A 26321-nucleotide genomic window follows, 5' to 3' on the forward strand; every position below is an offset into this window, starting at 1 on the left:
CAATTTTCTCCCCCTATTCCAGAAAAATCAGCCTACTTACTGATCCTCATACATTATATTACATTTCCCATCTTCTTTGGACAGGCTGTATCTCCCAAATGGAATGGACCCGTCTTCATTTCTGCAACCTTGTGGTAGGAGCTTGACTATCTTTTGGGGGGGGTCCCTTCTCTTCCAGTGCAGAGTGGCCCAACTTCTCTCAGCTATTGAAACCACTTTGGGAGATTCTGCTTTCGCCTCATTCTCCTACCTTGCCCCTTCCCAAGCCCTACACTTGGCAAACTTGGATGCTGTAAAAATAATACTGCTAATAAAATAAGTTCAGCTTTTCTTGACTGTGAGAAATAACAAGCTGACAAGTTGCTCTGGGACCACTGAGCATTTCACTGTATAAAGCATGCTAAGGTAGTTGATCACCTTGGGGCCTATGGAGTTCTGCCTGTATCAGATGCTCTCCCAGTTTATCCTGGAGTAGTCCTGATGGAACTGTGGAGGAGTAGCTTTTATATTTCAAAGAAATTGATGGGTACCACTTTATAGTGTAGTCCATGAGTATTTATTGCATTTCAACTTTGAATCTTGCTAAGCATGACCTATGCTAATTTTGGTCTATAACACACCTCCTAAAAGACCAATCCTGATTGTCTTCTCCCACCATATATCCCTTGCTCATGCTTCCCTCTCCCAAATATCTTGTATCTTTTCCACATGTATTTTGTACTTATTTTTTGGAGTGCAGGTAATACAACAGAATGTAAGCTCCTTGAGAACAGGGATTATTATTATTTTTTTTTACATTTGTGTCCCAAGTACCTAGTAACTTTGCATGGAATAGAGCAGCATTGAATAATGGATTGCTGAATAAATGAATGAATCAACTATTTCAAATCACATTCATCTACACACACCTTATTCATTATATATAAACTCCCCAACTCACTTAGCAGATGATATGACCACTGAGTGTTGATCAGAATTGAGGATTTTTGCAAGATGAGCCGCAACTGAGTCTTCATAAGATGACATCTGAAATAAAAGGAAAAAAACACATTTGTTTTCTTGGAAGGATGTTTACTTATTTGACAACATGGTAATTACATTTGCAAAAACAGAAGAGTTATGAAACACGTGTTTTCATATGAAATATGTGTTTCATAACACATGGAAGGCAGTTTCATCTACATATGCAAACATGGTTCTATGCATACAAATGTAGAGCTTTCTTACTTATTAACTTCTTTCAAAATTATAAAATTATTTATTGCAGGCCCTCAGAACATCAAAAGAAATGGCCACAATCTTTAAAAAAAATCCCAATGAGATGGAAAGCTAGTTTCTTGAGAGTGAGGATTGTTCCATTTTTGTCTTGGTGTTTCAGCAGGTGGTTACCAAGTGAATGATTGATATAATCACTTGTGTTATTTTTTTCAAATCATAATGAAAAATTCAAATTACAAACGTAAAGAATTCTGCCTATCAAATTTCAACACCTAATATGGAAGACAAATTTTATTTCTATAAATAAATATAGAAATACATTAAATCTAAACAATGTAAAGCATTCTATCAGCTGCTCCTCCCCCAACATAACTCTCCAATGTCATATTCTATATATCAGAAATCATTACCTTTCTTCTTTTTTCCTCCTCTTGTACATTTGCTCATACTAGATTCACTGACTAGACTGCTGTTTATTGTTTATCATTCCTGAGTAGGACTGTTGTTTATTTTTCATCCTTTCTTCTCAGGGAAGAGCAATGATAACTTGAGGGTAATGTTTTAACTTGCTCATGAACTGGGGATTTAAGTGAGGCAGAGATTTACAAAGTCATCTCAGTAGCTTTCAAGAAAATTTTATTATTTCCTTCCTAACATGGTTAAAGCTGCAACTTTTTAAATAAGTTTTTTGAACTTGACTTAATACTGATTCTCTTGTTTTACATTTCAGATAATTTGTGTATTAAGTAAGTTCTAAGTATCTAAATAAGTTTCTGGTATATCTTAATATTATAAATAGACAATAAACAATAAATTCCTTATAAAAAAGTCCATGATCTTTTATTTCTTTTGTATTTCTCCCAAACTGAGCATTACTATATATATAGTATATATTATATACTATTATATCCTCACAATTATATTCATACATGGTTTGTGTTAAACAACTGTTTTATTCAGTAATAAAAAACTAAAATGAATCTGTCATTTTGCCATTCTGAATATTCTCAACAGAATATTACAAGAGAGTATCCCAACATGCTAATGATCTTTTCTGTTTTCTCCTGACATCTTAAGGATATCAGTGAATTATCAACCTGTCAGACTTATTCACAAAATGACCAATCCATCTTCTCCTGTCATCTATGGTTTTACTGATGTTTTACGACTGTTCTTTGAAATTGTTCATCGATTACATATAGCAGCCTTCTCACATGTACCATCATATCTCTCCATTACCCCTTGTTTGTTATTCATCATAAATTTTGGGGAGATTATTTTTTTCTGTTTCACAGTCATACAATAACACTGATAGAATTCTGATGTTGAAAAGAGAGGCCTTTGTTTCCAGGAAAAGGAAGCTTAAGTGTCATTAAGAGCTTTGCAATTTTCTAGAAAAAATCGGTCATTCCCTTCCTCTTATTTATTTCTGATCCCAACTCACTGTACATTTGTCCTACTTATCACACATATCCATATTGATAGATAAGCTCAAAACATTATTCATCAAACTGTACATCATACTCTGGGCAATAGATAACCTTCATTCATTTGGTTTCCCTGTATCTATAATCTGGCTAAATCCTTCAAGTGGTTGTGGCTTTCTTCTATAAGGCTCTGCCATGATGTATTGCAGACACATGATCCTTGAACAGGAACATCTGCAGCGGGTCCTCACCTTCCACAGTGGATCCCTCTTTCACTTTAGATTCAACTCTGAATCTCCTCAATCACCATGGCTAACACCTTTAGCAAACATTGGCACTGCATATACATCAAATGTTTTATTTTCAAGGAATCTGGGATGATTTGGATTTATGGCTTAGAAACACTTAAAGATAGCTTTTCGAACAGTGTTCTGCTCAACTGAATCAAATACTCTATTATTGAGTTTGGGATTTTTTAAAGGAATTGTTGAAGAAATGGCAGTGGAACTATGATTACTCTAGTCTTCTAGGAATGCTTCTAGAAAGAATTATTCCAAAGACGTTACTAATATTATAAATTGTCTATTTACAGTATTGACATACCAGAAACTTATAGATTGCATATAAACTACCTGGAATGTAAAACAAGAGAATCAGTACTATTAAGTCAAGTTAAAAAAAAAACTTTAAAGGGAAAGGAGAGAAATAAAAAGGAAAAAGACTCATATGAACAAAACTATTTATAACATAATATTCCAGCTAAATGATGCAATAGATAAAATTCTGAGCTTAGAATCTGAAAGATTTGAGTTTAACTCTGGCCTTAGACATTTACTAACTGTGCATAAATGTGGATAATTAAGATGTTTTTATTTGTCTGTATCCCCATGTGGAAATTGGTATGATAATAGTATCTGCTTCCCAAGGTTGTTGCAGGGATCAAATGGGTAAATAATTGTAAAATGCTTAGCTCATTGTTCCTTTAGCAAAGTGGACTCCCAATCAATTAGGGGATGTCTGAATAAAATATGTCACACAAATACAATGACATATTATTGCATAATAAAAAATGAGAGAAAAGATGGATTCACAGAAATCTAGGAGGTGGGTGAACTGATGCAGGTAATTGAGCAAAACCAAAAAGATCTATCCACTGATAACAATAATGTAAAGGAAAACAACTTTGGAAGACTTGAGAACTTAGATCAGTGCACTGACCAATCATGATTCCTAAGCACTGATGATAAATCATGCTTCTTCTTTTTGGAAGAGAGACTTCCAAACATAATAAAGACTAAAGATACAAAAGGAAATATATTTCACACAGGGTCAGTATGTGTATTTGTTTTACATGATCATATTAATCATTATAAAGGAGGACTTGGGGAGGAGTGACAGAAATACTAAAAAAGGAAAGGCAAGAAAGAAAAGAACATCTATGAATAATTAAAAATAAACATCAGAGAACAGAAGAAAGTTCACATGGGGGGCACAGACAAACAGTCTTGGAATTACCATCTAAAAATTTTAAAACCCAAGTTGTACATAGTGAAGACCTCTTATTTCATATTCAGTGTCTTTTTCTGTTCTTTTTATAGGACAACGCTCATAATTGTCAAATTCATAAAAAGAAAAAAGAAAAAAATTTAAAGAAATACTGTGTCGATTTATTTCTTAGCTCCTTTGAAAACAAAAAGGTCAGATCCAATTCGTTAAACATATGTAACCACCTGCTGAAACTATCTCCTGCTACATAGTAGTTACCTTTTCCTCTCTACATGTTCCCAGATCTTTAGACATCAAAGAGATAGAAATGCAAAATAATAATTGTTATAGATATCTGCTATAAATGGAACAGCTGTCAGGGTTCATATTTAGAAAAGACTTTGAAAGGGACAAGATCCAGTATTTGAGCTCTCTCTGAGTTATCTGTCTTTTTCTGTCTCTATCTGTGTGTCTCTCTACATCTCTGTGACTGTGGCTTCTGAAGCCACTCTAGAGTTTAATGTTGTTCAATCTTATTTTCAATATCCTATTAGTGAATTTTTAGACAAATTAGATAAATTTTAGACAAAATTAGACAAAACAGCCAAGTAACTTTTTTTCTTTAGAACTGCACCAAGAAGGGAAATTAAGGAGAACCTGGGATACAAATGGTGGCTGGAGTTATTTCATAAGTTATAATTTGGAGTGAATTCATTCATATCCCAAAGACATGAATATAAATTAGTGTGTCAGAGAATGTAGAGAATTGAAGGAATAGATGTACCTGGGAAGGCTGTTTGCAATGAACTAATCCATTTCAATATCCGCCACCTGGTGGCTTGCAGAGATATTGTACCCTATAATTACTACAAGCTATACCCTTTGGGAGAAACATGTGCTTCACAAGAAACACATATTTTTAAATATTCTTTATTTGTGCATTTATACCTGTGGCAAAACAAGACGTAGTCTTAATTTCAAAGAACTGATAAGCAGGAATATGCTGATAAATGTTTAACAATCAGCCTGGGAGAATGAGGAGAAAGCCTTTAAACTGTTTTAAATATTTAAGTTTAACCTGCATCATTAACATTTTCTTCATCACTTTCTTAAGTCTGGATAATCAACAAAACAATAAACCAAGCTCTGGTCTGCAATGCTTACCAATTTCCAAAGTGTAAATGCTCTCATCAAAAAAATTAACATCCCAATGCTAAGGGTGGGAATGGGGGGTTGCTGAGTGAAAGAAGGGAAACATTCTCTTATCATCTTAATGATATGGCTAACACTAAATATTCATAAAATTGGAAGAAAAATTAGAAGTCTTACGAAGTCAGAATTTATAAATAGAAATGAAGAATACAGAAACCTCAAATTTATTTTTCTCATTTGACAAATCTTACAAAAGTATGTCAAGTTCTGATCTTCTACTAAAGAGAACATTGTAGAGTTTAAAAATAAGATAGAGATATTTAAAGATGATTAGAGGCTGCAAAATAAGACCTACAGAAAACAATTTAAAGGAATTAGAGTTACTTATTTGGGAAAAAGGTTGATGTTTTTTATTCCTCCAAGTACATAAAAGTTTCTTACAGGGCATGGTAACCAGCTGTCTACCCAGGCCATTAGCAATAAACCAAATTAGAAGGCTTCAAAGATTTAGGTTAATGATAAGGAAGAATTTTCTGGCTTTGGTTGTTATTAAATAATAGAATTAGTTTCTGAAGGAGGTTGTTGAATTTATCTTCTCTAAAAAGGCTTTTAAAAACAGATGGTTTATGTGTGGTCTTTGTCTGGCAATATGGAGTTAAGAAAGCTCAGAATACTGTTAAGTTCTTTTTTATTATAGTACTAGCAAGATGCTGAAGTTAGGATGTTAATTAGAAGGAGATACAGAGTTTTGTGTTCTTTCCTAAGAAAACTGAACAGGCAATGGTTTCACAATAATGCCTAAGGAGATCTGAAATGAATACTGTATGAGAAAACTGCACATTTGGAGTAATGAGATTTATCCAGAGGAAGAAAATTTGAGATGTCTTTAATCAATTTATTTCTTCAAAACAAGAAAAGCACCATCAAAAAAGCATTTTTATGCTGTTTGATAGCACCTTGGGCTTTTCTCAGGGCTATCTGAACACTAGTATTAGCCAATAGATCAACACATGCTATTCATTTACAGAGAAAAAAAACTAATAAGAAACAGCAATGAATTGATAGATATTTCATTTTAAAAATATTTTTATGCTAAAGAAAAACAGGCTTTCCTCTAATAAGCAAACTTGGCAGAAATCAATATAGTGCTACTGTTTAAGCTTTTAGGTAATTTTTGTCTTAATTTCCAAATGTAAGAATTATTTACTGAAAGAAAACTGGTTATGATTTAAAATATTTAGCACCTGCAAGTAACAATCTGATCTTTCAATTTTATGTTCTTTAGACTAAAAAAATAACTGTGTTGTTCTTAATGATACAAAGATTCCAAAAGTCAAATACACAGACTCAAAAGTCTTGAATTATTGTATATCACAAACCTATAAAATTAAGTTCTATTCTTTGCAATTACAAAGACCCTGCATAGCCCCAGAGAAAGGAGAGGAAAATATCTCCTTCCATTTTCTTCCTCCATCTTTTCCTTCCTTTTTTTCCCTGCCTCCTTCTTTCCTTTCCTTTCAGAGATGCAGGACTACAGTAGGGCATGGGGGGAGAAAGACTTGAATGTGTTGTCAGATCCATTAAGGATGTTAGTTTTACTAAATCATTTGTTTTTCTTTTTTATTCTTACTCACAAAGGATGATTCACTTGGTAAAGGAGAAAGAGGGAGCAGATCTAGAGATAAAGGTGATATAAAAGCAAAACATATCAATAAAAATGAGTTTTAAAGTAAATTACACTTTAAATACTCCAGCACTTGGGTTTAGTAAGAATCATGAGTCTTTGAAAGCTTCTTCTGGTACTCTTAATAGGATTCCATAGTTTTTAACTTTATAGAGTTGCCTTAATCTAACAATATTGAAATCTTAGTAAACGCAAAGAAAAACAAACATATTTAGGTATATAAAAAGGTGAATATTGTGATGTTTAAATTAATCATATAGAATTGAAACTCTATCCAGTGACTCTTATTAGCAAAGAAAAAATATCCAATTCTGCACTTGTATAACAAATAATTCACAATTTATTCCAAAATTAATTATTTCCTAAATCTTGACACATTTAATTTGGAATGGCTTATCCTTGATATCTAAGGAATAAAAGCCTATTAACACAACAAGTGAGCAAACAATTTTATTCTCATGCTATATACATATAATTTTCCCATGCCCATGTTTTTCCTCCCCCAGTTTTGAAAAAGCAAACAAATGATTTTTCTTCTACATTATTTCATCCTGTGAAGGTTATATTGTCAAGCTGCCACACATTTAAAGCCAATGATTTGAACCTGACCTTCCCTTGGATGACTACACTTAGGGATTTTTAATTTAGACATTTAAACTTTGTTTGCAATGGGAAAAAGGGGATGTACTTCATTGTATTCATATAATTTCAATAATAGGATCAAAGAGCCTCTAATGTTGATGACAGTCACACAGGCTTCTGACTTAAGTAACCACCAGAAGCTGTGTTCCTTCCTCAGTGAGAATACCTAAAAGTTTGGAGGTGACTGTTTCAATCAATACCTAAATAATCTCTTTACTCACTCAGATGCAGGAGTTCAGTATTGATGAAAAGAGAAGAAATTAATTTAGAATAAAGATAATATGGTACAGTTAGGACATATAATCACAAGACATGAATTCAAATACTAACTCTGTCTGGGAGCCATTAGGCAAGTTTAATGGCACAGGTTTATAATCACTTCCTTAGAAATTAAGGGATTGAATTAAATTTGATATTAAGTAACCCCTAAATTAGGGAAACTAGGTAGCTCATTGGATAGAATGATGACTCTGGAATCAGGAAGATTAATCTTCATGAGTTCAAATCTGGTCTCAGTTTTGACATTGCTAGCTTTGTGACCGTGGGTAAATTAATAAACTCTATTTGCCTCAATTTCTTCATTTTAAAAATGATAGAAAAAGAAAAAGTCAAATCTTCGCTAAAAAAATCCCAAATGGAGTCACAGAATTGAACATGACTGAAGCAACTGAACAACAACCACCCATAAGTTATGCAAACTAGTTGTTGCTCACCAATTTAATTCAACATGCATAAGTAAGTAAAAACTTAGTATTTTTATAGCACTGCAAAGATATAGACCCTGGTTTCTATGACTACACAATTTAATCATGGGAAAAGCCATGTGTATGTGTGTTTTGTGTGTGTGTGTGTGTGTGTGTGTGTGTGTGTGTGTATAACTATCTTACATGGAAGGTGCTGTTTCAATTGGATTCTCCCTCACTTATCTGGTGTTCACTTGTTAGGAAAATCATAGAGAGGATTCTCAGATAGGTGAAGGTCTGAGGTTCTTTCCAATTCTGAGGTCCTATGCTAAAAATTATTAGCAAAGTACATAAAAAATAGGCCCAAGCAATGCTCTAAGAAATCTTGGGAGAGTAAGATCCTTTGATTCTATTTTGAAGAGTAGGGGTTAAGGAAGGCTTCATAGAGGAAATGGTACCTGAATTAAATCTTGAAGGAAGGGAGCAAATTCAACAAAAACATGAGGATGAAATCTCCACATCCAGACTTTCAAGGCCTTGACTATTCATAGTAAATTACAATACATGATATTATAATTACAACTATAACAGATAATTACAATACATGATATTATAAAATAAAAGTATCAAAGTTGCAAAACCATTCTTTTTATTACATTAGGGTTATGACCTGTACAAAGAGGAAGGTTATTCATAGGAGAAAGGAAGATCTGCACTAAATAATGCTTCCTGAAAGAAATGGTATTTGAATTGAACTTTGAAAGACAGAATTTAGTGGTAAAGAGGGAGAAAAAAATAAAATAAAAGCAAATCAGATTTTATGCTACAATTCAAAGTTAAAAATTGTTATAGTCTGCTATGGTGAAAAGTCAGAAAGATTAAGGAAAATTCATATATCAGTAGTCACTAATAGCTTAGTCAAGTAGGTTTTGGGTTGCTGTTGTTTTAATAATATGGAGGAATAAAATAATTTGAAATATAACTGTAACTCGATGACAACACAAAAGTATAAATTAGTGACTGTACAACCTACTTCTCCTTTCTTGTTTCTATGAGGCAAAATGCATAACTTTTTTTTTTACATTACAGAACTTCAAAATCGGAAAGAAATTTATAGGGGACACCTCATTCAGCTTGCTGTCCCATGCAGGCATCTTTATTATGACATTTCTGATAAGTAACCATCCAATTTCTGCTTGAAAACAAACATCAAAGGAAAACTCATCACTTTGCCAAGTTGCCCATTCCATATCTATAAAACTTTAATTGTAATAATGTTCTTATATTCAGAGATTTAATGCTAAAAGGGACCTTAGACATCATCTTGCCCCCTCATTTCACAGATAAGGTAACAGCAAGATTAAGTAAACCTAAATCAATCAGGCAGTCAATCTGCAGAACATGAATGTTAACCCAGTATTCCACCTGCACATTCACCCTGCTTCCTATTGTGTCATGTGCTCTCCAGAGCAGAAAAAAATATCAAAAGAAGTTTGGATTGTGATAAGAATATTTTTTTTTAAATTCATTCAACCTTAAGAATGCCCTTGATATGATTAGGAAACAATAAACATTCAGAAATGCTAACATATAACTTTTATGTTAATATGTTTTGGTGAGAGAGATGAATTTAACATATGCTTTGAACAAGACTGAGTGCAATTGACCCTGCAGACTAATGAATTTTATTTAAATCAAGAATTCTGCCCTCAATGCTGGAAATCTTCATTTTTGGAATTTTCCTTCCTTTTATGAAATTCTAAAAGAGCTACTATCTATAGAGTCCATTTTGTCCCCATATTGTATATACTATTTTGCATTATTGCTGGGCAACTGGAGTCAGTAAAAGATTGTTATTAAGTGTGATTAGTTTGTCATTAGGAGACTTGGATTTATATTCTTGCTTCAAAACTAAATAGATGAATAAACTTGTACCAGTCACTTCCTTATTTATAAAACACAGATCTAGGATCTTAAAATAAAAATGACTGCTTTTATCTTACTCACAAGATTGTTTTGAGAAAAGAACTTTTTAAACCTTAATGTTTTGCACATTTTTTTCAGAAAAAATATGAATTATTAAAAACTAACATCCAATCTTTTTATTCCTGTTTTATTTGGCATAATCAACTGTCTCAGAAGCTTCTATTGAATAGAAGCCTTAAATTTCTTTTGATTACTATCTAGGAGTCAATTCGTCATGTGTAAAGTTGGTGCCTCATAAATTCCAAATGAATAAAAACAGTGCACTGGGCTATTTCCTTGATGCCAGATCAACCAGTCCATGTGATACATATCTCCTTTTCTTTCAATGTAAGAAATGAAAGATAGTCAATGAAACTATATTACATACTACATGGACAATTCTTATTTAAAATTCAGTCAACATGTCTTGTACATTTCACATGTCCTATTATTTAATGATTTCACTTATCACTTCAATATATTCACTAACTTGATAAATATTAAGCACAAGCAGAGTTAAGCCTTACATGAGATTCTTCATTTTCCTCTTCTGGAGTGATGGGAAGGATAGAAGGCTTTGTTGGCAATTTGAGTTCATATGTCATTATACTCCACCTGAAGGGGGAAAAAAAATAAGCAGTGACCTAAAAATCACTTCAAAATCTCATGAACTGATTTATTTATCTTCTCATGAACATAAATAATTTTTTCAAATTGTCTAGGATCATAAAATAGTAAAAATAATAATTTCATGTCAAGAGACATGAAATTCTGGAAGCCTAGTAAGATGTGAAAGATAAAAGAATTTATTATGACTATCTCCTAGCACATTTCCTTTCCCAGAGTGAGTATATTTATATTATCTAAGTTACATAAATCATCTATATTATAATATCTCTTATTAAACCATCTTATCTTTAAAAGACAAATTAACCCTATTCCAATGAAGGAAAAATATGGGGGAGTGGGCCTTAAGCAAAAATTGTAATGAAAAAGATTTAACCAAAATAAAGATTTTCTAATTGTTTTGTGTTGCTGGAGTTTAAAGGAAAATATTTAAAACTGTCTATCCAGGAAAAAATGACTTCTTATTCTCGGATCCAGTTCCACATTCTTCTATCTCCGTGAATTTCCACAAGCTGTTATGCTCCAAATGCATTTTCTCCTCATCCCTACTTGTTGACAGAATTTTTTCCCTTGAAGATCCAGTTCAGGGTGCTACTTCCTCTATACTTTCCCCTATTCTCCTTCTGTCTTCTGTTCTTATCTTAATACTTAAATTTTCCTAAAGCAAAAGATCTGATAAAATAGATATAGCTCTTGATCAAAAAATTTATGGTATGTAATTGTGTTGCTGTAATAATATATCAAATAAAAATTCTTCTGTCATTTTAGTCCTCAGATTTTCCTAAAGCAAAAGGTCTGGCAAAGCTCCTGATCAAAAAAGTTTTAGAATTTATGGTATATAATTGTATTGCAATAATATATCAAATAAAAATTTTACCAAACCATGAAAAATTACAAATCTGTCCTACATTACATACATATTAGAAAAGGCTTACTATGGCTGAATCTAGAAACAGAAGATAGAGGGAGAAAATATCTAAGAATAAATCCTAAAAGCCATATGTCAAGCAAGTCAATATACTAATATCTTCTCTCCTAATTCACACTAATGGAGATAATCCTTTGTGTGATTAATTTAAATTTTCCTTAATGCAAATGGTTTGGGTATTTGCTTTTCCAACTGAAGAACACAATTCTATTCTCCTTAATAAAATGCTATGGCTGATAAAAAATTATATACCTAGTGGCCACCCAATAATCAACCTTCCTGAATTCATCTAGGTTGATAGCTGAATGACAAATATCAGATGCTCCTAAAACCCTGTCAGTATACAAATTTTCTCCTTTCCCCCTCCTCATCAGGATCTTAGATTCAATATAGCTTGCTACCCACTAAGATCACAAAGGTGCTCTCCAGACAAATATGAAGTGTATTTTCCGAATACAACAAGAATCCTTTTCTTAGCCAAATCCATCCAGTCCTTGGATCCCTTGTATCTTTCTGTCTCTTTCTGTCTCTCTCTGTCTCTCTTTGTCTTTGTCTCTCTCTTTCTGTCTCTGTGTGTGGGTATCTCTCTATGGATGTGTTTGTGTTTATCTCTCTGTCTCTACTTTAATTACTAATCTATTCCTTTTGCTATGCCATCGCCTCAAGTGATTGTCTGGCAACCTACAATTTGTCTACAAAGCTTCTAGTGGCTTCTTATCGCCTTTTTTTTTTTTTTTTTTAGCAAAAATATAAAACTCCTTAGACTAGCATTTAAAACCCTACAACCTGATACCAAAAAAGTGCTTTTTAGTTTATTTCACAGCATTTACTATAAGACATTTAGAAATGCACCACTTGCTATTCTCTGATCCAATCCCATATTGTACAGTCTCCATGAATTACCACAAGCTGTGATGCTCCAACTATACTTTCTCCTCATCCCTACTTGCTGACAGAATTTTTTGCCTTCAAGATACACTTCAGGGTGCTACTTCCTCTACACTTTCCCCTATTCTTTGCCTGTATTCTGCTCTCATCTTAATACTCAATTTTTCCTAAAGCAAAAGATCTGAATCTTTACTTTGTCCCTTCACACTTCACATGGTTTACTATATTATCATTTATTGTGTGATTCCAATTACACCACTGAACTCCTCAATCTTAATTTTGTCTATAAAATGAGGACAGTAGTATTTACACCTGAAAAGTTCATTTTGCATTGAAAACATTAAAGTACTAAACAAATATGAGTTATAGGTAAATGAGATAAAGTACATAAAGTATTTTGCAAACCTTAAAGATCCACATCATCATGAGATATTGTCATTACACTAATTTCTGTATATATTATATCTGCCCTCTAGATTTTAGGTTCCCTGAGAATTGTGTTTTTCATTTTTGTATAACTCTGCATCTATATACAAAGTAAGTCTCACTTTCCTTATCTGTAAAATGTGAGGATTGGATTAAGTGATCTTTGAAGGATCTTCTACATTTAGTAATCACCCTGTGATCCTTTAGTAAATGCTAAATAACTTGATTTACTGAGGATCAAGGACCAAATCTTAGTTTTATCATTTTCAGAATCTAATTTTTATTAGTTTGATCAGGAGTTATCAGGGGTAGTAGGGCACAGTACGAGGGATTTGGAGTTAGGAAGACTTGGGTTCCTAGCTCACCTTGTTCTTGGGCCTCAGTTTTCTCATCTGGAAAAGAAAAGGCTTAAACTCATTGGCTTCTAAAGTCTCTTCCAACTTTATACCTATGGATTCATGCTTCCCACAAGCAAAACAGCCCTGATTTATAAGCCAATTTAAGCATAAGGTCAAATCCCTAGATTAGGAAAGCCAAACAGTTACATACAGATTTTCTTCAATTAAAGCAATGGTTTCAACAGATTACTTCATTCATTTGATTTATTTTCTTATATTAAAAACAAAAAACAAAGCTTCCAAAGAAATGTTCTCAAAGTGCCCTTATGCTAAAAAGTCCCCTTTACCTGTCAAGCATTTTTGTACTGGCTCGTTCCAACTTCTCCAATATCTGTGGTAGCTGGGTATCGTCATCGCATGAACCACCCCAGCCAAGAACCCGAGCAAGGTCATTTCCTGTACCTAAGGGTAGGACTCCCAGCTGACACTGAAATAAAACACATTTGAGAAGCTTTTAATTTAGAGTCTGGGGACTGAAAACCCTTCATTTTTCTAGATGCTGTTTGTGTAACTACTTAACACAGTAATAGAAAATTGATAAGAATTGGCAAAAGACAGGCACACATACTTGCCTGTTTGTGCAAGCTGAGTTTATCAATTTCCGACAAAACCCAACCAACGCTTCCATCTCCTCCACATACAAGAATCCGGAAGTTGTCAAACTTCTGAAATAATCGTAAGCTGAAGGGGAAAATTGTTTCATTTTAGTAAGTTAACTAGTTCAGTGAAATGTCTAACATTTCCCCAAGTGGACTGTTTTCATCAGTAAAAACACAATTATTTCAGTTTAATTATAGGTAATTTTCTGGGCAAACTTATGAATAATTCTAATTCAGTTTTGCATATCCCTATGCCTTTTTTAGAAGACAATAAAGGAATATATAAATAGGAGAGATGGAATTAGAAGAGAAAAATGAGTAATCATATAAAGAAAAGGGGTATCAGGATAGAATACAAAAGTTATGAAAATAACATTTTATATTTCAGAAACAAAATAATATCTTGGTTATTGATATTATATTTTAGACTCCAGCTTCTTAAATTATAGTTTGCAACCCCATATGGGGTCTCATAACTGAAAGGGGAGGGTCACAAAATTATGATTTATTATTAGTAAATGTTTGATTTGTATACCTATTTTATATACCTATAGATCTGTGATCATGTAAAACATTTTTGGGCAAAATGGGGTTGTGAGTGGAAAAAGTTTTAAAAGCTCTGTTTTAGATCACAGTTTCTTAATCTAGAGTCAGTTATCTTTTTTTTTTTTTTTTTTTTTTTTTTTACAAAATATCATGATATCTGATATGCACTATAATTGTATTCCTTGAAATACCAGGTATTTGATTTTATATACATACATGCACACATAAATTTAAAAATATTTTTTCTGAGAAGGGGTCCAAAGGCTTCACCAGACTTCACCAGACTGCCAAAGGGGTTCATGGCACCAAAAGGGTTAAGAACCACTGAGCTAATATTTTTTGTAGACAGTTAGGTATCAAATGAGACCCAGTATATCTATTATTAGCATTAGTCAATTATTTTCTATCACATACATTGTTTTCTTTTCTCTTTTTCCCCATTTTAATTCTGCTATCATTTTCATTATTTCATTTTTCCATTCCCAGTATATTGGAGCCTATAGATGAATCCTCTGGTGCCACTGGTGTACCTTGTTAAGTTGATAAACTTTCCTAGAGAAATTTTTGCCCCAAACCATCAATGGAGAGTCAAGAGTTTACATATTTTATGTAATAGGCAATGAAAGATTATCTAAAGTTTTAAAATTGCAGCATGAAGTCATCAGATTGGCACAAAATATCAACAACAGTGTAAGAATTGGTTACAGAAGGACAGGAGGCAGAAAAACTGGTTAGGGGCTACTACAAGAGTCTAATGAAAAAAAAATCTGAAGTATAATGGGTACAGTAATCTAGGTTAATCAGTAGTTTCCATGGCCATGAATGTACTCAGATAGAAGGTACAAATTCATATTTCAAATAACATTTCATCATCTGTGATTACTTCTGAAAAAAACACCATATATATATATATATATATATATATATATATATATATATATATATATATATATATATATATATATATATATACATACATACATATATATATATGTTTTTATCTTCTGAGGCTTCTAAAACTTTTTTTCTAAAGAAAAGATTATGCATATATGAATTTTGACATTTTAAGCAATAACACACATTAAGTACATAATCAGGAAAAATAGATGATGAAGGATTATTTTGGCCATGCCGGAGAAAATAAATAAATATACAATTGCAGCACATGGATGATAGTAAATCAAGTATTTTTACTATTGATATAATGGCAGAGCTTTTAAGGTTATCTGCAGAACTTATGCTGGAAACAGTGCATAGGAACACTAAAATTAAATGATGAAGAGAAACAAAATATGTAGTCAGCTCAAAATGTACAGAATACTGTATTTTAATTACACTGAAAGAAGGTAATAACTATCTATCTATTAATCAGGTGCTCCAAGATCCTATATTAAGACAATACTTTACAAAGATGGCATATCATTTAAAATAGTTTATAGTTTCACTTAGGAAATAAGTTTATACTTATGTTTATACTTGCCTCAATAGAAAAAAATGGCTTCAGAGTAATTTGGAAATGTTAAGAATCATTTTGTTTTGGAGGTATATTCAATAACAACAACAACAACAACAAAAATCACATCCAATTCTAGAAGAGGTATGAAAATTATTTGCTATCACTAGACTATGCCAAAGTATTGACATTTTTATTGAGAATATGGAAAATATTACTCTGAAAAATGAGAAATTAAGAATATCACAAAGATGTCAAAGTTTAATTATTGCCTCCATCAAGGCACTATCTCATGAAAATAATCTCATGAAAACTAATGATTATGTCTTGAAACTGGTTTTAATTTTTTTTTTTGAAAATGCAATAACATATGCCAATAAAAAGAAATTGGAATGTTCCATTCAAACTCAAAAAATAAGAAAAATGCTGCATGAAAATCTTAGGTTTTTGAGCAATTTTGCTTAGCTAATAAATCTTCCTTTTAGGGGAGAAATATTATCAAAAACTGGGTATTTAGTAAGTAAAAACTACTGCATTAATACTTAATTTTAATTTAATTTAATACTTTTATTTAAAAGGTAAAAAGCCAGGCAAATTCTATACAGTCATGAAATTATTTGAACAGAGATAAGAAGTAATTTGTGATTTCACTGTTATAAGACTTAATTTAAAATATGAGGAAATTTCCTCTAGTCATACATGTAGGTGCTCTTTTTCTCATAAGAGAATTGTCTAGAGAACTTAAAAATTAAGTGACTTGCTCTGGGTCACGTTGCCAGTATGTGTCACTGAAAGAACCTGAATCTAGGTTTTTCTGCCTTTCAGATTGGTACTCTACTCACTAAGACATGCTGCTTCTCAAAGTGAAAAAAATGATAATAAAAATATTTGAAAATGACAAAGCAATTTATAAAAATGCAAACAGAAAATGCATGAAACACACATGTATATTAATATATGTATATGTTAATAATAATTCTAATTCCTAAGTATTTCTATCCTTGCAGGGCTTAGAACAGTAATTCATGTGCAGTAGATACTGCATAAGTATTGAAAGAACATCTGCATAAGTATTGAAAGAACATACTATAATATGCAAGTGATCCATAATTAAATGCTTTCATATGAAAAAGAACTTTATTTCAAGAAAAGAAATAAATTATGCTCTTCTGAGGTACAGCAGGCCTAGAGAAAGACCTACATATTTCCCTTTGGAAAAACAAAACAAAACAAAAAAAGGAGCCTGCAGACTTCAGGCCAGTATGACTTTAACTCCTACCAAATTCTAGAAAATAATATTAGAGATAGTTGGAAAAGGAAGAAGACATAGTATGTCTTCATAGAGATTAGGTCATTCCAGGCTTATCTGATTTATTTTCTGACAGAAGTGGGTTTTGTTTTGTTTTGTTTTGTTTTGTTTTTTTTTTTTTTTTTAACAATAGAAAGAGGATTTCCAGTTTAGTAGATTAGGGAAATGTAGCTATAGTTTATCTAATTTTAGCAAAGCATTTGACAAATCTAAAAACTGGAGGATTACACATTAAACAGTGGTATAATTAATTAATTAATAGAAGTTATCATAAATGGTTCAGTGAAGGCAAGATTAGGAAAATCTTCCTAACAATTATAGCTATCCAGAAAGGAAATTAGTTGCTTCAAAAGGCAATAGAGTTCCTCTTGCCAGAGATCTTCAAATAGAGGTTGGATGACCATTTGTTATATACATTAGATTGACAAGGGTAGTCTTTTCTAACCTCAAGATCCTGTCACTGTGACCTCAATGCAAAGATGCATCTGAATTAAGAGGAACAAAAAGGGCATAAATATTTATAAGTGAAATTAATGTTCAAGGAAGTAAGAGTAATGCAGTTGTTTAGGGAATTCACAGAGCAAAACAAAGTACTCTATAGTTTTGTAAATATAACAAGAATCTCTAGTAAATGCATCCTCTATCCCTAGAGGTTTGCTTGAGTAGAAATGGTCCATCATTTCAAATTATATTGATTTCATCCAGTACAGATTAAGATATGGTGAAATAATATTTTCCTTCTTAATTTAAAATTATAGGTCTGATTTAATAGTCTAGAGGTGAAGAAAAATTAATAAATTAATCAAATTGTCATTTACAGTAGATTCAAAATTTCAGATTTTAAAAATTAAATAGTGAACATATAGCTTAAAACTATTCTATTTTCATAAGGGATAGTCAAGAAATAGACTGGGAATAAATTCTGATCCTACTTCTGATAAGCTGCTATCTCTTTAGGTTGATCTGAATCATTAGAATTCTGTGACAGGGAAGAATAGACTAGATCACGGAATACAGAGAGGGTTGGAGAGACTTAAATCAACTGATGCTGAGTGAAATGAGCAGAACCAGAAGATCACTGTATACTTCAACAACGATACTGTATGAGGATGTATTCTGATGGAAGTGGAAATCTTCAACATAAAGAAGATCCAACTCACTTCCAGTTGATCAATGATGGACAGAGGTAGATACACCCAGAGAAGAAACACTGGGAGGGGAATGTAAATTGTTAGCACTAATATCTGTCTGCCCAGGTTGCATGTACCTTCGGATTCTAATGTTTATTGTGCAACAAGAAAATGATATTCACACACATGTATTGTACTTAGACTATATTGTAACACATGTAAAATGTATGGTATTGCCTGTCGTCGGGGGGAGGGAATAAGGGAGGGGGGGTAATTTGGAAAAATGAATACAAGGGATAATATTATAAAATATATATATATATATATAATAAAAAAAAAAAAAGAAATAGTTCAATCAATGTTTACAATAAACCTGTACAATTCTTAATATTACTCTTACTTTACCATAAACTTCTCTTAGAATCGTCAATAAAAATAAAGACATATAATTGAGGAAAAACAAAAAAAAAAAAAAAAAAAAAAAAAAAGAATAGACTAGATCACAAGGAATAAAATAATTTTATTAATGTTATCTTTCCAACAGATGATCTCTCTCTCTCTCTCTATATATATATATATATCTATATCTATATATCTATAGATCTATAGATATATAGATCTATAGATATATAGATATAGATATATATTATGCCCCTTAATTAAGTATGTTGACCATTATATTACTTATTTTCAAGTACCCTATTCACTATCCTATTCTGTTTTATACTTGAATGAATGTGAATATTTTCTCCCCTGGTTAGTTCACAACTCATCTATAGCAAGGACTTTTGCCCATGACCTCCGGTAAATCTGCTAGAGGTGCTACAATTTGATGTGCTTGCAGAACGTTCTCTCCAGTGTTCAGGAGATTTTTCTCCACTTCTATTGACATTACTTGGAGATTACTGCAGCAGGGCTGTCTGTATTCCTCATTCTCCTAATAGGACAAGTCTATGACTTGTTCTGGTCATAAATCTCTTTTGCAGGATTAAACCCATCTCTTTTTGTAGGTACCTCATTATTGGTAGAATTCTACTGCCAACTGAAACTCACTCTCTCTCTCACCACTACTAGAGTGGAGTAGTAGAGTAGAGTGGATGGAGCCCTGGTCTTAGAATGAGAAAGATTCAAGTTCAAATTTAGTTTCAGACACTTATTGATTGTATGAATCACAGTTACATCAGTTTTCCAGTTACATCAACTCTAAAATTGGGAGCTTTCAAAATTGTTTTGAGGATCAAATTAGATAATATTTATAAAGCACTTAACACAGATTCTGGCATAGAATAGGTGTTTAATAAGCACTTGATCCCTAGATTCCACCCTACTCCTATTTTGGGTTACCGATCATTTTGATTTCTCAGGGGGTTGTAGCCACATAACATAACTGGAAGAATAATGATGTTTAAAAATGTTTCTGTTTCAGGAAGAATCTTAGGATCCCTGTCATCATAACATTACTAATAATATCTAGGATTCTTTTCTCTAGAGCACTGTACAATTTTCTAAATGAAAATGTAGTTTGTTCTTTCCTCCTATTCAATTCTAGGCTGAGTTCATTGTCCATCTGCAGTCTAAAATTTATGTATCAATGTTTTTAGAACTGATGCATCCAACTGTATATAACAAGCTGAACAATTGGGATGTTTCATCCATGAAGTTTTTTCATTGTGGATAATAAAGTCAGAATGATTAAAGATCTCATTTTGAAATATACCAGAACTTGATACAAATCAACACAATATAAAAATTTTCAAAGAGGAGTTTGTAGGTGAGTTCAGCCTTACAGAGAGGGGATTCCTCTTCTATTTGGATTCTGAATTAGAAATTCTCTGTGACAGTACCAAACAACTTTGTTATGCAGATATCACTGAACCTAAAGTTTACAGCTATCCTTCTAGGAAATTTTTATGATCTTAATATATGCATTAGAAACCCCTCACTGGAGAAAAGTTTTTAAGGTGATGTTTTTCTATACCAAATTAAAATATGCTTTTTTGTAGCTAACAACCAATGAACACAATGACCTTTTCTATCATATTTACATTTGGTCAAATCTGTGACTTGAAAGGTACATCCTACTATAGATTATCATTTATAAAATCCATGTTTACTTCCCATATCATCACTAAGGATATTCTCTAGCTTTATTCCAAGCTCAATTCTTCTTCCCATGCAAATACTTTATTTCACCCTACAATTGTTAGTATTCCCTTTCCTTCTGTACATTATTTTGTATTTATTTCTATGTGTATATTGTATCTATTCAATTCAATAGAATGTAAACATACCTACAGGTATGGAGTACTTTACTTTTTATCTTAGTAGCCTCAACAGTGTTTTACCTATGGTAGACATTTAATATGTTTGTTGAATTGAACTAAAATGTGTATAAAATAATCTCATCAAAACTTCAGTAATAATAACAGATATGATTTTTCTAATCATATGACATCTTTCCTTTTCTCAAATACCTTGATAATTGATTCCACAAGATCTTTAAAATTATATTAATTCTAATCTAAACTTTCTCTTGTATGTAGTTATTCTGCTCTAGCTGCTCATCTTATCTTTGCTTTCTTTCACCTCCTTTTTACTTCCTCATGTGACATAGTGGGAACAGCTCAATTATAGCTCAAATTTTGTAGTTCCAGTATCATTGATAGAGATAATATCCTGTTTTAGAAATATTGAATGCTCTTTTTCATTTTTTCCTTATGGTTGTTCTCCAAGCTTCATCCTCAAATGCTCTTGAGATGATTTAATATGATTGGGTCTCATATAAAGTTTTCTACAACCTCATTTTTCTCTCTTCTACATCTGGAAATACTATAAGGCAAAACTGACCATAAACTTCCCCTATTCTCTATAATTTATTCAAACACATTTATATTCTAAACTGATATTATTAGTTGTCATATCTCTCTATTTGATTAAAAAATATTAACTGTTTATTGACTGAAGTAGTCTCTCTGACGACTTGGACTCCCCAAACCAACTGCCTTATATTTATATTGAAAATTTTTATTTAATAGTTCTAGGCATTTTGATTTTTGTTCCTCTATTAATTTCCCATTTGAAAGGCATGAAAAATTCATGTAAGCTAAGTTGAAGCTATTAATTGTTTGCTTATATTGGTCATATTGGAGTTATTTTAAATTCATGATAAATCTCAATTTTACCTTCTAGTTTGTTATTAATTTTGGTCTCCACTCTGACATAGCAATACAAACAGCTGATTCAGAAACAACTTTCACATTAGGAATTTTTGCATCCATGGTTGCTTCCCACTAAGTAAGCTACAACTATTTCATCATTTTGTAATATTATTTAGTGACTTATGTCTATTATCTTCTTGTGTTTTTCTTGAGTAATATCTTCATAAATTATGGACATAAATCAGCTAGCCTACTCCCTTTTTTTTTAAAGATAAGGAAAGTGAAACCAAAATAGGAAAAATGACTGCACACAGAGTGACAGAGGAAGCAAATGACAGCTAAGATTCAAACTCACATTCAGTCACTACAAATCACTCTTTCCACTCTTTCCACTGTATCATATCTTCTAATATGTTTTGTGTGTTTTTAAACTATCTTCCCTTCTGCACATCTTTGCATAATTATGGTAGTATTTTTATTGTTCTATCATAAGTACTTTAAAGAGAACTAACTGCCATGAATTTTTTTAATTCTTGGCTTTGGTAATAGGATAAAATCAACTCTGCTACTTCATGAAAATCATCCTTCCCTTTAGTAGTAAAAATGTTATTATTTAAATGTTTAACACATCAGCTCAGCCGTCCCTAAGTAACCTCTATGACCTTGGTACTCTCATTTACAGTAAAAACAGAAAAGTTAATGTTTCTAAATGGTCTCTAAATGGATGCTTAGCATATTCTGCTGTCATTTTTTTAAAGCTACCACTATCATTTCAGAAGTAGGAATGACCATTTTGTAATTTTTTTTGTTTCATGAATTATAATGACCAAAAACTTATCACTTAGTAGCTAGACCCTCCATATTTAGCTAGATTGATGTTCAGAAAATAGCTAGTCTATTGCTAGAATTTTATTCAATATCTTTTCATCATGGCAGAATATACAAGAGCTTGGTTTTTACTAATAGCCTTTTGGGACCACAGGATTACCTTGACAACACAACAGTGAAGTACTAGAATAGATTTTTTGTGAAAATGTCATTATCTACTGAGTCAAATTGTAATAGTACACTATACGTGATTTATATAATTAGAAATAAATGAATTTTTTCTAGCACTAAGTAAACTAATATAACATTACTGCATATAATTGCTAAATGGAATTCTTTGAGAATTAGCCAAATTCTGAGAAATCCAAAAACTTTCAATTTAAGTTATATAAATTTCTACAACATAAATAAAACATCTATAATTTATTTTCTTTAAAATAAAAAAATCAACCATTTATCTATATCTAGTTTTAGATGCATCTAAAATTGCTCATAACAAATGTATGAGCTAGGAAGGCAAATTAAACTTCATATTTTATAGCTTTATTTAAAGAAGATTTCTCAATAATGCATAATTTATTACCCCAAGTGAGGTCCTCCATTTATTAAATCAAACACCTGAGCCGGATTTAACAACTGTTTAAATCGACGGAGAAACTTTACTCCCTGATTATCTCCACTTTTAGAGTTGACAAATACCAAAAGAGGGCTAGCACGACATGGTGGAGCTGTTGCTTTCCAAAATCCTGCAAAAACATATATAGCAAAATCAGTAAAAATTACTTTCCTGCTTAAAAAAGAGTAAATCAGAAAAAAAGAGATTTTAAATTCATAAAAATACTATTAGCTGAGTATTATTTGAATATTTGAAATAATTAAGTCAACATAAATTAAACCAGTTATATTTTAAAAGGTAGGTTAATGTCTATTGCTTGCATATAGTTAAATTAGAACATACTTTTTTATATTCTAATGTTCAATAGCAAAAGATTTTAAAATACCACAGATAAAAATACCTTTTTACGACTATTTTGTATAGAGGTCAATTAAATGCATTTTTAGACACGTAATTGACCTTTTCTAGGAGCACTGATTTTTTAAAATCACAATGTATATACAGATTTAAGTTTAGTTAACAAGAATTTATCTATTATTTAATAAATTATGTTTATCCCTTTTTCAACCATTTTCAAAAATATAAAGCTCTATATCAATTCCAGATAATATGATGATGATGGTATAGCTAATGTCTTATATGAATAATCTAAGATAGAAATATTTTTATGTGTCTATATACTTATCTAAGTAGATAGACAGACAGACAGACAGATAGAAAGATGATATATTGATAGAGAGATAGATATATAGATAGATATAGATAGATAGATAGACAGACAGAAAGATAGAAGCAGCACAGTGCCTAGCACAGAAAGCAAGTCTCAGAATTAGGAAGCCCTGAATTCAAGCTTCACCTCTAAATATACTGGCCATGTGACCAGGTTAAATCCTATAATTCCAAGGGCCATCGCAAGTCATTTTCTATGATTAAAAATGGATCAATAACTGATGATTTGCATTGATATAGGGAGTTTCCTCAACTAAATGTACCCTATACTCACAATTCCACTAAAAAAAAAACAATATAAATAATACAATCATATAATTTGTTTAAGCTTTAACGCAAGTAGTTAGTAGTATCTTCTATTCTCCATGTTATAAAGAACGAAGGTACTTGTTCTATATTTTGCATTTAGAAACAAGTTGTGCTATTCTTAAAAATTAAATTAAAATTTTAAAATTCTTAATTTAAGTTAAAAATAACCTCCAAAATCATGCAGTCAGGTTTTTCGATAGTTCTTTTCAGGCAATAATCATTATTGGTTATTATTTTAACTATTAAAATGAATAAGGGAACAAATAATACTTATGAAAATTTCACAGAAAAGCAACAGAATTTTAGAATTTTAATGTTTCTATCAATTCATAATTTACACATTATCATTCTGCTTAAATGGTTTAGAAGAAAGGACAGAAACTAATTTTGTAATCAATAATGCCAATTGCATTGATTAAACAAAAACATGCTTATGCACAATAATTATATGTCAAAAACACACATAAATTATACCATTACATACCATCAGAATCTATGCTGTTCAGTGCAATCGGGGGTATGATAGATACCTTACATTGGTCAAGTGGACATTTATAAGGAAACAAATCTTTGCAGGCAGTGTGTACCTAATAACAAATGAAGTTTGATAAATACCCAGTAAAAGATATTCAATTCCCTAACAACTAACAATATATATATTACAAAATTAGATGAGCGCACATCACAAAAGATCTAACCATTGGTAACAGATTCTAGTTCAAAGGCATCCCATGCAACATCAAGTTATAGCTGCAAGAAGACCAATAATTTGGTAATTAGCATCCTTTTCAATATCTGCTATTCAAGAACAACCTCCCTTCATCCCTAATTTACCTTAAAACTTCACTAAGAGACACTCTATTTATTCACTACATTTATGCCAAGTGAGATGCTTATCCTAAGGTCATAATGTTATCATTTGCAAGATAAAAAGTTGCCTAATCACTACATAAAATTTCCAAAAGAGAAAACAAATAAAAATTAGGATATGCATGCTAGAAGAGAAGTAATATTTCACTATATAAGGACAAAAATCAGATTATTTAGACATAGACCTTAGATATGGTCTATGTCTATAGATATGTCTATAGATAGAATGGCTAACAATTCATAAGACCTATGTGGTTTAAAAGAGTTTATGTACAAAATCCCCTGAGGTCAAGAGGGTGTGTGTCTGTACATGTGTCTCCTTCTAAAAGCAGGAACCTTTAAAAATAGATTTTTAAATTTTTTCATCAGTCCTTTTTTTTAAATACTCCCCCACTTTGCTCTCACTTTCAGATTAAATTTCAATAAAGAAAAAAAAAGTGAAAATACTCAATTCAGCACATACTTCTAATAATTTATATGACATCTCAATTAGCCTTTTAAATTAATAATAGATGTGGAAACTCCACAACTCAGAGTCACAATTGTAGTATGAAATACTTAGAATATTATACCTTTTCATTCAAGTTTGTATAAAATATAGAAAAATAAAAATTAATAGTGGTTACTGGAAGAAATTAGTATACAAATAAAAGACATTTTGAGGGAAATTGTGATAAACATTAAAGTAATTCTGATCTTTACATAGAATTTTTACGACTAGTCTAGCTTCAAACTTTGTATTTCAAAAGTATCATTAAAATCTAAAAAGAAAGCTTGAAAAAATAAGATCACTACAACTAGTCGTAGCGAAGGCTGTAATTCTAGGATTATTTGGAAATATTCGATACAGCAAAGATATATAACACAGAGATCAAAAGCCCTTCATGCCTCTATACACTTTATAAAATTGTTGTAATTTAAAAAATCTTCATCACTTGGTGTACACATTCTAGTGACAGGCTTCTGCAAATTTAGAATAACTGTCTGACAACAATTACAATCTGTTTTAGGAGATCAAGTTTTTCCAGGAGGATTGCAGATAACATGACTTGTGTACCCATAGGTATTTGAGAACCCAAGATCACCTTTATATCACCATATGTTATCATATTAGAACTGGAATAGACGAAAAACTCCTTAATGCAAAGGGTAATCTATATTCACATGAAACATATGATCTATAATTTATTGTAGGCATATTTATAAAGGCTTTAAATAGTAAAGAGCAATTCATACTCAAATGGGAACTCA

The 26321-nt window shown here is 31.5% G+C and overlaps 1 protein-coding gene across 8 annotated transcripts in view; it reads right to left on the reverse strand.

The window, feature by feature from the left end:
- The window catches only part of DGKH (diacylglycerol kinase eta), a 210182-nt gene that overhangs the window by 46489 nt on the left and 137372 nt on the right, over window positions 1–26321 (reverse strand). For all 8 annotated transcript variants that reach the window (XM_074299184.1, XM_074299187.1, XM_074299182.1 and 5 more), the window contains 6 exons: window positions 24685–24787; window positions 23130–23292; window positions 14096–14204; window positions 13811–13950; window positions 10784–10871; window positions 941–1026 (listed from right to left, as the gene is read on the reverse strand). In XM_074299184.1, coding sequence (XP_074155285.1) covers window positions 941–1026; window positions 10784–10871; window positions 13811–13950; window positions 14096–14204; window positions 23130–23292; window positions 24685–24787 — 689 coding nt within the window. The remainder of the gene's footprint in view (window positions 1–940; window positions 1027–10783; window positions 10872–13810; window positions 13951–14095; window positions 14205–23129; window positions 23293–24684; window positions 24788–26321) is intronic.

The sequence above is a fragment of the Sminthopsis crassicaudata genome, chromosome 3 (assembly GCF_048593235.1).
Source record: "Sminthopsis crassicaudata isolate SCR6 chromosome 3, ASM4859323v1, whole genome shotgun sequence".
Classification (NCBI taxonomy): domain Eukaryota; kingdom Metazoa; phylum Chordata; class Mammalia; order Dasyuromorphia; family Dasyuridae; genus Sminthopsis; species Sminthopsis crassicaudata.